General features: G+C 34.7%; 1 protein-coding gene across 4 annotated transcripts in view; it reads left to right on the plus strand.

Moving 5' to 3' along the window:
• The window catches only part of DIAPH2 (diaphanous related formin 2), an 823692-nt gene that overhangs the window by 68624 nt on the left and 742806 nt on the right, over positions 1-12262 (plus strand). For 3 of the 4 annotated variants that reach the window (XM_019756670.2, XM_074323226.1, XM_019756672.2), the window contains 2 exons: positions 1713-1817; positions 7744-7764. In XM_019756670.2, coding sequence (XP_019612229.1) covers positions 1713-1817; positions 7744-7764 — 126 coding nt within the window. The remainder of the gene's footprint in view (positions 1-1712; positions 1818-7743; positions 7765-12262) is intronic. The other variant, XM_019756671.2, reaches the window with a different exon arrangement.

The following is a 12262-nucleotide window of genomic DNA, read 5'->3' on the forward strand; positions in this document are numbered from 1 at the left end:
ATACTAATTAAAAAAAATTGAGATACAATTCACATACCACAAAACCTACCCTTTAAAAGCATTCACTGTTTTTTTAGTATATTCAAGGAGTTGTGTACCCATCACAACAATCGGTTTTTAGAACATTTTGATTACCCCCAAAAAGAAATACCATACCACATCAGCAGTCACACCCCAATCCATCCATCCCCTCCTCCCTTGCCTCTGGCAACCACTAATCCACTTTCTGTCTCTATAGATTTTCCTATTCTGGACATTTAATATAAATGGAATCATATAATACTTAGTCTCTTGTGACTGGCTTCTTTCACTTAGCATAATATGATTTCTTGGTCTATCCATGCTATAGTGTATATCAGTAATTCATTCTTCTTTATGGCTGAATAACTTTCCATTGTAAGGACATAATTTTGTTTATCCATTCATCTCTTAGACATTTGGATTGTTTCCACTCTTTGATGCTGCTGCTATGAGTATTCATAGACAATTTTTTTGTGTGGATATATGTTTTTATTTTTCTTGGGTATAAGCTGGGTCACGTGGTAACTGTCACTTTTTGAGGAGCTGCTAGACTGTTTTCCAAAGTGGTTGCATTTCACGTTGTCACCAACAATGTGGCAGGGTTCCAATTACTCCACATCCTCATCGACATTTGTTACTATCTTTTTATCCTAGCCATCCTAGTGGGAGTGAAGTGTTATCTCCTTGTGGTTTTGATTTGTATTTCCCTAATGAATAATGATGTTGAATATCATGTGCTTATTGGCCATTTGCATATCTTCTTTAGAGAAGTGTTTGTTCAGATTCTTTGCCCATTTATAATTGGTTTATTTGCCTTTTTATTACTGATTTGTAAGAGTTCTTTATATGTTATGGATACAAGTTTGTTATCAGACACATGATTTGTAAACATTTTCACCTATTCGTTGTCTTTTGATGGTGCTTTCTGAAGCATAGTCATTTCCAACTTGGTGACCCCTCAAGAGAGTCTTAATGTTTTGCAAGGGTTAATATGAGTTGGAAAATGAAAATAAAAATTGTCTAGTGTTATATGTGTGTGCATCACAACATAAAGGAAGATTCTCAATCAAATTAAAGCCTATTGAACCTCAAAACAATGTGTGTAAATGAATATTTTTCCCTTCAGTGAGGGATTTTTATAATCCCAGTACAGCTACTATATTTCTCCTATTTTGTTTTCTTTGTTCCTTTTTTTTTTACTTTTCTGAATCTAGCAACTTCTTATGAATTTTTCTTCAGTGACATTATGGTCATATATTTCCTGTTAATTTGCAAATCATATTTGCTCTGATAGATAATGATCCTAAGGGAACATATACCAAATAGTAACGTGTGTGTTTGTTATTTATTTATTTTATTTATTTTTGCTATTAGGGTAAATAAATAGAATTGCTATATGATGTATATTTATGCTATAAACTGCCAATTTATTTTGTGGAGTTGTTAAAACAATTTTTTTCTTTCTGCTCATTATTTGACGAGGTAGAGATATGAGCCATGAATATATGGTAAAGTTTTACCACATTATGATATCTAGAGTGGAAAATAATAGTTAAGGACAAAATGATTATTGTTATTAGTCACAGCATGACTTAATATTGTAAGACAGAGAATATTAATATTTATTAACAACTTTTGAAACTCCTAAGCAGAAATTTGCTAATGCGCACAATAAATGTTCTTTATAACAGGAGGACATGAACCTTAATGAAGAACGAAAAGCTCCTTTACGAAACAAAGATTTTATCACGAAGCGAGAGATGGTTGTCCAGTACATTTCTGCTACAGCCAAATCTGTAAGTATTGAGTCTTTCCTGGCACCAACAGAATGAGCTTAGCATTATCTGCTTGGAAATAAACTCAACTCAGGTTTTCAAGCTCTTGCCTCAGTGTACTCATATAGACTATTCAGAAAAAAAATTATACATATGTTTTTACACATTTAGTATATATTTCTAAACTTCATAATCAGAGAGACTTCCGTTATTATAAACAAGACAGACTAAAGATAGAAGACTCTGAGTTAATCCAGTGAGTTTTGGGGCGGAGGTTTTGTGCAGTTACTAAAAATTGACAGCAATTTGCAGGTACGTATTCCACTTAATATGCATTGTTTTATGACAATTTTGGATTTTGAGAGAGAAGAAACAAATACAGTCTAGTTGTAAGCTTGAAGTTTACATTAAAGCTACATGTCTGGTTTCTGCTTGCATAATATTTTAGCAATATTTTTAATACACAGTTTTGTTAGATTTTTTTCATTATTTTATGTGATGCTAACTATGTAAGCTGCCTTATAATTGTTATTGTACAGCTTAATTTGATATAAAGAAGGTTGCTTAATATGAGCTTTAATAAAATTTGTGAGTCTCAAAAGATTTGAAAGTAGTGTTCATTGAAAAGACTTGTTATCAGCAGGAGAAACTTAAGTTTTAATGGAATATTTGCTTTTTTCACATGCTAAGGTGCTTCCACAAATAGTCTCCCTGGTTTTTTTTTTTTTTTTTGTAAAAAAAGTATTGTTTTAAATTAGTTTCAGGTGTACAAAACAATGTAATAGATGTTTATACCCCTCACGAGGTGATAATGCCCCTCCCCCAATCTACTACCCCTCTTACATCGCATACAGCTGTTACAGTTCCATTGACTCTATTCCTTATGCTGTGACTATTAAATTATAGTTGACATTCCGTATTATTCAGCTTCAGCCTCAGGTGCACACTGCAGTGGTCAGGCACCTACACTGTCCATGAAGTGGTCTCCCTAATAAGACAAGTGTCTATTGGAAACCCTACAAAATCTTTACAATATTGTTGATTATATTCCCTAAACTATCTTTTGTATCCCATGACAATCTTGTGGTTACCGATTGTGCTTTCTGATCCCCTCACTTTTGTGAAATGGGGAAATGTATTGTTCACATTTATGTCAAAAAAGCGTTTTCACCATCTAGAGTTCATAAAATCACTTTGTATATATGTATATATTAGATATATGTGTGTGTATACGCACACGCATATACACAATGGTGATTTTGTGTGTGGTATGTATATAAAATGTGTGTGCTTACATAAATAATATATGTATACATACACATTTACATTTAAAACATGCATATTTTAAATTTAAACAGTTGACCAGTGAAAAAAAATAGTTCTTCATTGGAAAAATATATTCTAAAGTTATTTGGCTATCCTATTAATGCTATTTCAGTATAGTAATCATAGTGGCAATTCCTGATGCGTTTTGCCCTGAATTCTACGATCATATTGATTCCGTATTGTACTTTAAGCAAGCTAAATGTGAATGCTAAACTATTTAAACATAACGCATTGCAGCTCTGCCAGAGCAGAGCAACAGCATGTTTTTTAATTTGCTTCTGGTATCCAAGGGCAGAAATATGTTTTGAGTGATAAGTGAAATTTGCCATGAGCGTTGTTTTCAATAGAATTAGGTGATGCATAGGGTTTTACTTTGAAATTCTGATGAATCTCTTCTCATTTTTGCACTCAAGTTATTGTTCACAGTGAAATGCTTTAGGAAAATGCAGGGTGTACAATTCAGTGTTATTTTTTCAAATACCTAAAGGCAAATACAGTATTGAATCTATATAACTAAATCTGAGTGCAAAGTACAGATAATAATATATGAATAATCATGTAATATTTTTGATGAAATGATTTTGGTAGTGTTTCTGGCTCACTTGTTTTTTGTTTGTGTAAGTGGGACTGAATGTAATGGAGATTGTATGAAGCTCTTCTTAACCTTTTGATTTTTACTCTATTGCTATACGCTATGTAGAACTTATTTTCATTTTTCTCACATTATTTCCTCTTCAAATGACCCAAAGAAATGCACACTTTAAGTTATATGCTCATTTTTCAGATTAAAATACTAAAATTTGGGTACATGCGGGATGAGCTCTCTTGAATTGCTCTATTCGAAAAATGGAAATTGAATGTTTCTCAAAAAACAGTAAAAATTCTGTATTTAAGGTGTTGGCCTCAAAATCAGTACCGTAACTATTTAGTGTATGACCTTTGTTTCATTCAGCATACATATGAGCACCTGACATGTGTACAGTACTTTCATTAGAGATCCAAGATTATACATTTTATTTACCGTTTTTTGCTATGTATAATGTGCACTTGAGGGGAAAATAAGGATGCGCATTATACATGGGTAGTACTAATTCCATATCTATATAAATGTTTTTAATTCTTTCGTTTAAGCGTATGAGTTAAAAGTGTAACTCTAGAAATAATGATTTCCATATGCAAAATAATATCCCAGAATACGATAATCGGTTTTGTTGAACTTACAATGAACTTGCAACTATGTAGAGTTCTTGGCCTTTATGATAAGTAATATTGTAAATTTGTTATTGATACATAACATTTCTTGTACTTTGTATCTGTTGTTGTGTTTCGTAATTATTTGTTACGTTAAATTTCTTCTACCATAATATGTTAAAAAATAAAGGCTAAAATTCCTTCATAATACAAAAAACAAGTACCTAAATGTAAACAAATAAAAATTTGAATTAAAATATTAAAACAAAAGGTTCCCCCCCACCCCCTGAAAGTTTGGGCCAGAAACATGGGTGCGCATTATACATGGCAAAATTCGGTACTAATATTTTTCATGGAGCGAATATTGTGATGAAAGAAAGCCTGTTGATAAGCATCTTTTAAAGCTTTCTCACCTTGGGGGAGACATTAATTAGTACTGTGTTTTGTGTTGTTGAACCAGAGAAAACTGCTTATGTTTTCTCACCTCCTTTTGAAGGTGAGAGGGATGCCATTCATTAACAAATAATCCTCTTTTCTTTTGACCTCTTCATGATTATGACAATAAACTACATAAATTATAACTTAACATATGGCTGTTTACCTATGTGTAACCAAGGTTTCCATCCTGCTTGTGTATCTTATCCTTTTTTTATGCTTTTTCATTATATTGATATACTTATTAAAAATGTTTCATCATTTAAAGTAGGTATGATTGTAACCACTTCTTTATGAAAATGCCTTTTAAGTCGTCAAAACTTTCATCGTGACGTAGAAACAAAGTGAAGGGCTAGAGTCCCTGGTGCAAAAATGTTTTATAGTCACATGTAAAACATGTGAGAATTATAGTTAAACTTAAACATTAGTTGTGCATTTCCCCCTTTAGTACCTGTATTAGTCAGTTTGTATGGAATTGAAACACAAAATATGAGCTCAATAAGAAATGCCCATCAACCTCCTGGGTTCCTGGGTAAGGACAGTAAAGCAAGGTGAAACTATGCACAGCTATGTGCTCAAAACCTGTTTCTAAAGCAAAGGGACAGTCTCTTGTTGTGTAATCACCTTTGCTAAAATTAGCATGGAGTAAGAGAATGTAAAGGAAATTAAAAGATAATGAAGAAAACTATTGCTTAGTTTTTCCTTCTTAAAGTCCCACAATAGACAACGTTAAATTGTGTGAATGTTAAAGGAAAAAGTAGCTTGAGTAACTCTGTCAGTGATGAATGAACTTTAAATAAGGGAGTGGAGAAGAACCTCTTCTCTTGCCAAGCTGGGCTTATTCGCCCATTGTAGCAAGTGTGGTTCTGGACCTGACCTAGAGGAGTTGGTACACATCTATCATTTGGCCACAAATAATCTAGAAGAGTCTTTTTTTTTTTTTTCCAAAACACTAACACATATTTTAAGAAATGGGAAACCAAGCTCTGTGAATATTGTACATGCTGTCATACCGATTCATAATCTTGAAAGAGTCACAATATATCACTAATTTAGAGGGCAAATCTTGCATGTTGTATTGGAACAGCCTATATAGACCGTTACGAGGAAAAAGCAGTCACTGACATTCTAACATTAGTTTGGCATGTGCCAATGTCCTCATTAGAATATTAAGAAACTAGTTTATTTCTAACTTAAATCACAACCTTTGAAGTTGAGATTTTAAAATATGTAAAATTATATTTTTGAAGACACATGAGCCATTGAGTGCCATCGTTGATTTAAAAATCTCCGGAAATAATTTAAAATAGTGATACCAAATACATCTATAGATTATTTTAGATTGACCCATATACTAAGTAGTTAAAGTTGCAATATATCAATGTGTGTTTGTGTATACATGTATTATGGCTTTGCTTTTGACATTATCAGATAGTTTCTTTCTCAGGTCTTCTTTTCCAGGCATGGTCTGGGTTTGGTGAAACAATTGAACCCAAACATGACCAAACCAGTTTTTCTTAACTTCCCTCTGCCATTCTAATCTGTTTGCTGTATGTGCTTTAGCTAAATGCAGTCATTTTGCAATCCAAATGAATCATTAAATGGGCCAAATTCTGATCATTTCACTGGGTATAGACCTGCTTTAATTGTTAAGACAGACTCACATTCTCTTTTTAGTCTCATGTCTGTGTGCTAAATAAACAAGAGACAAATAAGACCTCTGTCTTTTTGGTGGGAGGAAATAATTTAGGTCAATAGCATATCTTTCAATTTAGAAGACTGTTAATGGCACCAAAGAGGCTTTTATTCAACTGGATAATCACTGCCTGTAAATAGTCAGTTGAGTGAATATTTTATATGAAAGCTGCTTCTCTATTTGGAGATTCATGGATTCCTCTGAAATCATTTACTTGGAAACTGTCATCTTTTTGTGTCTTGTGGTAGCCTGTTCAACTTAGGATTCTTCCTGGGATTTCAGTTACATTTGATTTTTTAAAGTACTAGCTGAGAAACAGAACACATCTTGATAATAACTGCTAGATTCATGGTTTTAGATTGTGGATTAGCTCTTTTTTGGACATTGCTTGATGTTCAAGTGTAGGAATCCGATAACAATGCTTTGATTTATATTTGGATTTTGGCATAAAATTACGTTTAAGACTGGTTTTACTTATTGCTTTTTAAAACAAAATTCTGCCACTCAGAAATTCTCTTATCTCTTATCCATTAGGAAAAGCTCAGTTGAAGTTGCGATTTTGAGCTGTTTTCCTCCTTAGGAATATCTGCATGTTCAGATATAAAATGCTTCTTTGTCTTCACATTATGTAGAAAACTCAGATCTTGTAATAGAATGCTAGGATGACCTAGAAAACTAGAATCATAAGCAATCTATTTTCTTTTTAATTTTCCAGTATAATACAACACGATGTTATAAACCTCAAATTTATAGCAATATAAAATATTCCAGTTTTTAACCTAAAGTTCATTTTTTAACTTAATGCATGACTTTAAATGCAACATTTATATTCTAAAATACCTTATTTCAACCCCAATAGTATACCTGTTGTACTATTAAAGAAAGAAAAAAACGGTATTTGGGAAAAGATCAAGTTTCTATTGATAATTTTTTTGAGGGGCTGTGTAGTCTGCTAAAATATCTGATGCCTAATTAACACTTAATCTTTCATTACTTGATATTTAGATTGCACTATATGACAATTCCAATACAATATATTTTTAAAAATCCTCAAATAGTAATAATCTTTTATTTGGGAATCCTTATTCCAAGACTTTATTGAAACGTGGTAGAAATTAATACTGATATATTTGTTTTAGTCTCTAGATCTAAAGTGTTAAAAGTATATATAGGGTTAGCTATTTACTAATTTACTAAACACTTCTGTGAAAAGCTTCTAATTACTAATAACTGTTGCTGTTTGTTTTTCTTTGTTCTTTTTTTACACCATAACCACTCTCCGTTGACCACTGCATGCAGATAGTTGGAAGTAAAGTTACGGTGAGTACAAAAGATGTGTTTTCCCCTTAGATATGAATTTGTGCATTTGGGAATTGAGTGATTTTTGTCTATAGTATTTTCTATGTTTGGTTCTTCTTTTGGTACATATTTTACCAAAGTGGTGAGATGAATATTAAAACCAGATGATTAGAATTTAGCTCTGTGAAGTATTTTTCTTGTGGTTTTGAAATGTTTTAGAACTGGAACATGCTTTTATATTTTGTCTTTCTAAAAGTTTTACATTTTTTGTTGTTTATTTTATTTTAGAATTGTGCCTGTGTCAATCTTTATGATTCTGATGAAATTGCTTATTTTACCTCAGTTTCTTGGGATGGCAAGGAGAGACTTGGTTTATACTAACAGGAATTCTTATTAAAATATCTCATTTTGATTTTAGTCTCACTGTGCACATAGGGTAATGAAAGCAACCCTGATGTTCAGTCAGGAGGCCTGGGTGCTAGTTTTTGTTGGGTGCTACTGATTGGCTCTGTTACTTTGGGCAAGTGATGTAAGTTCTCTGAGGTTCGGTTATTAAATGGATAAATTGAAGTGACTGACTTACAGTATCTTTTAAGACTTCTTTCTGTTGCTGTCTTTGAAAGGTTTTAAATTCAAGGCACTGTATTTCAGTGCCATAATTACACGATACACTACTACATAATACACTGAAATGGCCTGTATTGTACTTGAGAGCTATTTGTAATTACCTTGCCTGCATGACTGAGGAGTCTGCATTTAGAGAACAGGACAGGAAACATCTTTAATATCACCAAATACCATGGTATCTAGAATAGTCAGTGTATTTTAACATTTGTTTTGCTTTAAAAAATTGATTTCTCCTTTTTTTTTCCAATCCATGTGGGGGAAAAAAGCCATCAATCTTTCAGGATACTATCAAAAATCAGCAAATATTTCTTTAGTGCTCATTATGTGCCAAGAACTGTGCTAGGTACACTGATGACTGGAAAATGAGAAGAGACCTTATGGTTTCAATAACATGTCAAAATAATCAAACCTTAAATTGTGCATGCTGATTGTAAGTGTACAGCAGTCCTCGAATAACGGTGTTCTGTTCAGCATCCATCCTTCATTGTAACATTGATGAGATGCCCTAGGCACTTAACTGTTGTTTATATCAATTAGTCTGTGGTAAAACTGGTTTTGTGTTATGTCGTTTCCCTTAAAGTCACAGTTTCTAAGACGACAACGTTAAGAGAGGACTTACCGTAATAGGAATTCATAAGCAGGAGAGAGAAGTAGGGTTAGAGTAATTAGAAAAACTCCAGGCAAAATTTCTGGATTTAAACTGGGCTTTCAGGAATAGTTAGTGATGATGGCTTGGATTTGACTAGGGAGAGGAGACTACTGAGAAGCTTCCAGATTAGGGAAGTAACATTCAGTGCAAAGGTTTGGAGACAGAACCAAGTCCTGTAGGGACGGGGTAGGGAAGAGGGAAGCTAGGGATGAAGTTGAGTTTGCTGGAAAAAGAATATATATTGGAAAGGTAAAACAAAACAAAACAAAACAAAACAAAAAAACACACAAAAAAACAAAAAACAAACAAAATAACAACAACAACAACAAAAACAATTTGAAAGAGGATCTAGACGTCCAGGCAGAAGATCAGAAATTAGTTTGAGCAAGGAATGACCTGAGGAAAGCAGGATTTAAGAAAAATAAATGTAATAGTTGTAGGTAGGTTACATGAGGAGAACGGTTCTCAAACTTGAAAGTGTACCAAAATGCAATTTTTGTCCCTTGTGGGGTCTGGGATAGGGCCAAGAAGTCTCCATTTTTAATGAAACCCCACAGCAGATTCTGTTAAGGTAGGCTGAGGGGCGGACTTTGAGAAATACTCGATTAGGATGGAGAGATTTGTTTGTGTGTGTGTGTGGAGATGGGGGTGTCTACCTAGGAGATTGGTGTGAGGGTCAGTAAGGCCCAGTATTAAACTGGAGGCTAGGTGTGGAAGGGCAGGGTTAGATCACGGAGTTGTGGGCCATACAGCAATCTTGAGCTTCTATTAATGTTGCCTGGAGCTCGCCTGTATGTCTGGTCTGGGCGCCTTAAGCAGTCCAATGCTCTGTGCCAGAAGCCAGTGAAATATTACCATTTTCTCCATGTCTAGTTGCCAACGTGTATTGATTATTTCTCCTAAATAACTCTCAATGCCTCCTACCCCCCCCTCCCCCCATAACCCACTCCGCGGGTCCCTTAGTTCATACTCATCATTGAATATATGTGCGATTGCTGTGGCCTCCCGGGTAGCCTCCTGGCCTTTGTTGTCACAACTCGCGCATGTGTGTTCTTCGCTGTGGCCAGAGATCACGTGTCTCCCCCTGACAACCTCACATGGCTCCCTGTTGCCCTTTGTGGTCTCAGCCCTGCCTGCTTTTCTAATTTCATCTCCAGCTGCATGCCTTCATGTGCCTGTCCTCTGTCCGTACAGGAGCACTTGGCAATCCCTTCACATCCTCTTCCTTCACACCTCTAAACCAGGCATATTCTATGTGTTTGAGCTAGAATGCCCTTTTCTTTTTTAGTGTGCCCAGCAAGCTCCGAAATATCCATCAACATTCAGTTTCATGTCAATCTTAAAAGGAGAGCCTGTCCTAGGTAACTCCTTCCTTCCCATAGCACTGTGTATATAGCTGTGTTATAGTATGTACCATTTTAGTAAATCATTAATATGTCTTTCTTCCCCAGTGAACATAGCTCCTGCTCTCAAAATACTAGGTCCAATGGGGAAGACAGCTAGGTAAACACAAGAAAGGCAGGGCCTAAAGATGTAATATAGTAAAAGTTGCAAAATGGCAGGCCAGCAGGCTGTATATGGTTCGTGCAAAGTTTCATCTTGTCCGAGTTGTTTGAAAGACAGTAGAATGAGATGGCTGTTATGATGGACCCGCAATATAAACCATATCATACCCCTGGTCTCACTTACGACCTGCTTCTCACATTGGAGTTTGCAAATCCTGCAGTAAAGAGAGGAAACTAGGAATCGGCTTCTAGAGGAAGTGATGAGGGATTAGATACAGAGTTTAGGTGGCAGGGGTACTGTGCTTTAAGGGCAAAGATTTTTTTCGTTGTTTTCGAGACTAGAGACCGGAGTGAAAACACAGTATTTGAAAAGCACTGGTGAAAGGTACGAATGGGCTTATTTTTCATGGCCTCATTAATCTTCTAAAGGTGGGAAGTGTTTGCTCATTGATAAAATGGGCAGATAAGAATTTCATAGAAGTTTTCCAGACAGAAGAAATTCTAAAAGAACAATTTTAAGTATTATGGTTGCCTGGGAACTACATACGTTGGTCAAAAAATGAGTGATGTAGACTAGAAGCCAGATTGAAATTGGAGAGATGAGATATGTAATAAACTAGGTCTGCATGACTTTCGTCTATGTGGTACTGATGAGAAGTAGAAGTGGAGGCATTTGAGACCATCCTGATCTTGAACTACCGTCAGTTTTCTTTTCACTATTACTTTTTATAAATTTTACTTAAAAAATCAGGCTGGAAAACTGTCTGTTACCTGAACATAACTACTCTCTCAGCCTCATGTTGTCTTGCTTCTGACTTTGCTCTTCTGATATTTTTTAGCAGAAAATGTTTTTCTTTCTTTGTCAACATTCTGCCCATCTTCCACAGCTCTTCTGTGAAACCTATCCCGGTTCCCAGCCCCACTTCTCCCCAGCCCTGGTTTCTGTCTAATGCTTTATCTGAATTTCGGTAGCACTTTCTTTCTCTCTCTCATGGAATTACTTTCTACTTCAGTATTATACTTTCTATTATATGTTCCTTAAGGGCTTCTCTTACAGAGATACTCCTATTTTACTTTAGCTTATAGTAATGAATACCTGTGAATAATACTATCACCCTATGGGTCTGTCTGTTTATATCTGTAGTGTAGGTCCTATGAAGGGATGTAAATTTTCGTAGAGGTCGTTTGTTTAGCTGCAAATAGACCTGGGTTCAGATTTCCACTCTGCTACACACCAGTTGTGTGACCTTAAATAATTGACTTGACGTCTCTGAACCTCAGTCTTCCCATCCATAAAATGAGGCTAACAATACTAAATTCAGGATGGTTTTAAAGTTTATTGCTTATATTTAATATATTTAACATATAAAGAGGCTTGCGGATAGTAGGTCTCAAATATATTGTTCATTAAATGTATTGAATTCTATGAAATACTTGGTATGGAAAACATAAAAGCAGGAAGATTACATGGTAAAATTAGATAAGAGTATGAGCTGCCTCTTTTTTTGCAAAGTATTCAAGACATGTGCTATTTGGTAACATTTATTCTTGGTCAAGAACGGTGGGAAGGCTTCAGCTGAAGGGAAAGGGAGAATGCTTCACCTCTACTGGAAGCAATGTGTTATCTGGTGTAGATTATTGTTGAACTTCGAGAAAAAAAAAATGTGGTCTCAAGGTAATATTGACAAGATTATTTTAAAGATTTAATAAAACAGTTTAAGAGTTGTTATGGATACCA

The sequence above is a fragment of the Rhinolophus sinicus genome, chromosome X (genome assembly GCF_036562045.2).
Source record: "Rhinolophus sinicus isolate RSC01 chromosome X, ASM3656204v1, whole genome shotgun sequence".
Taxonomy (NCBI): domain Eukaryota; kingdom Metazoa; phylum Chordata; class Mammalia; order Chiroptera; family Rhinolophidae; genus Rhinolophus; species Rhinolophus sinicus.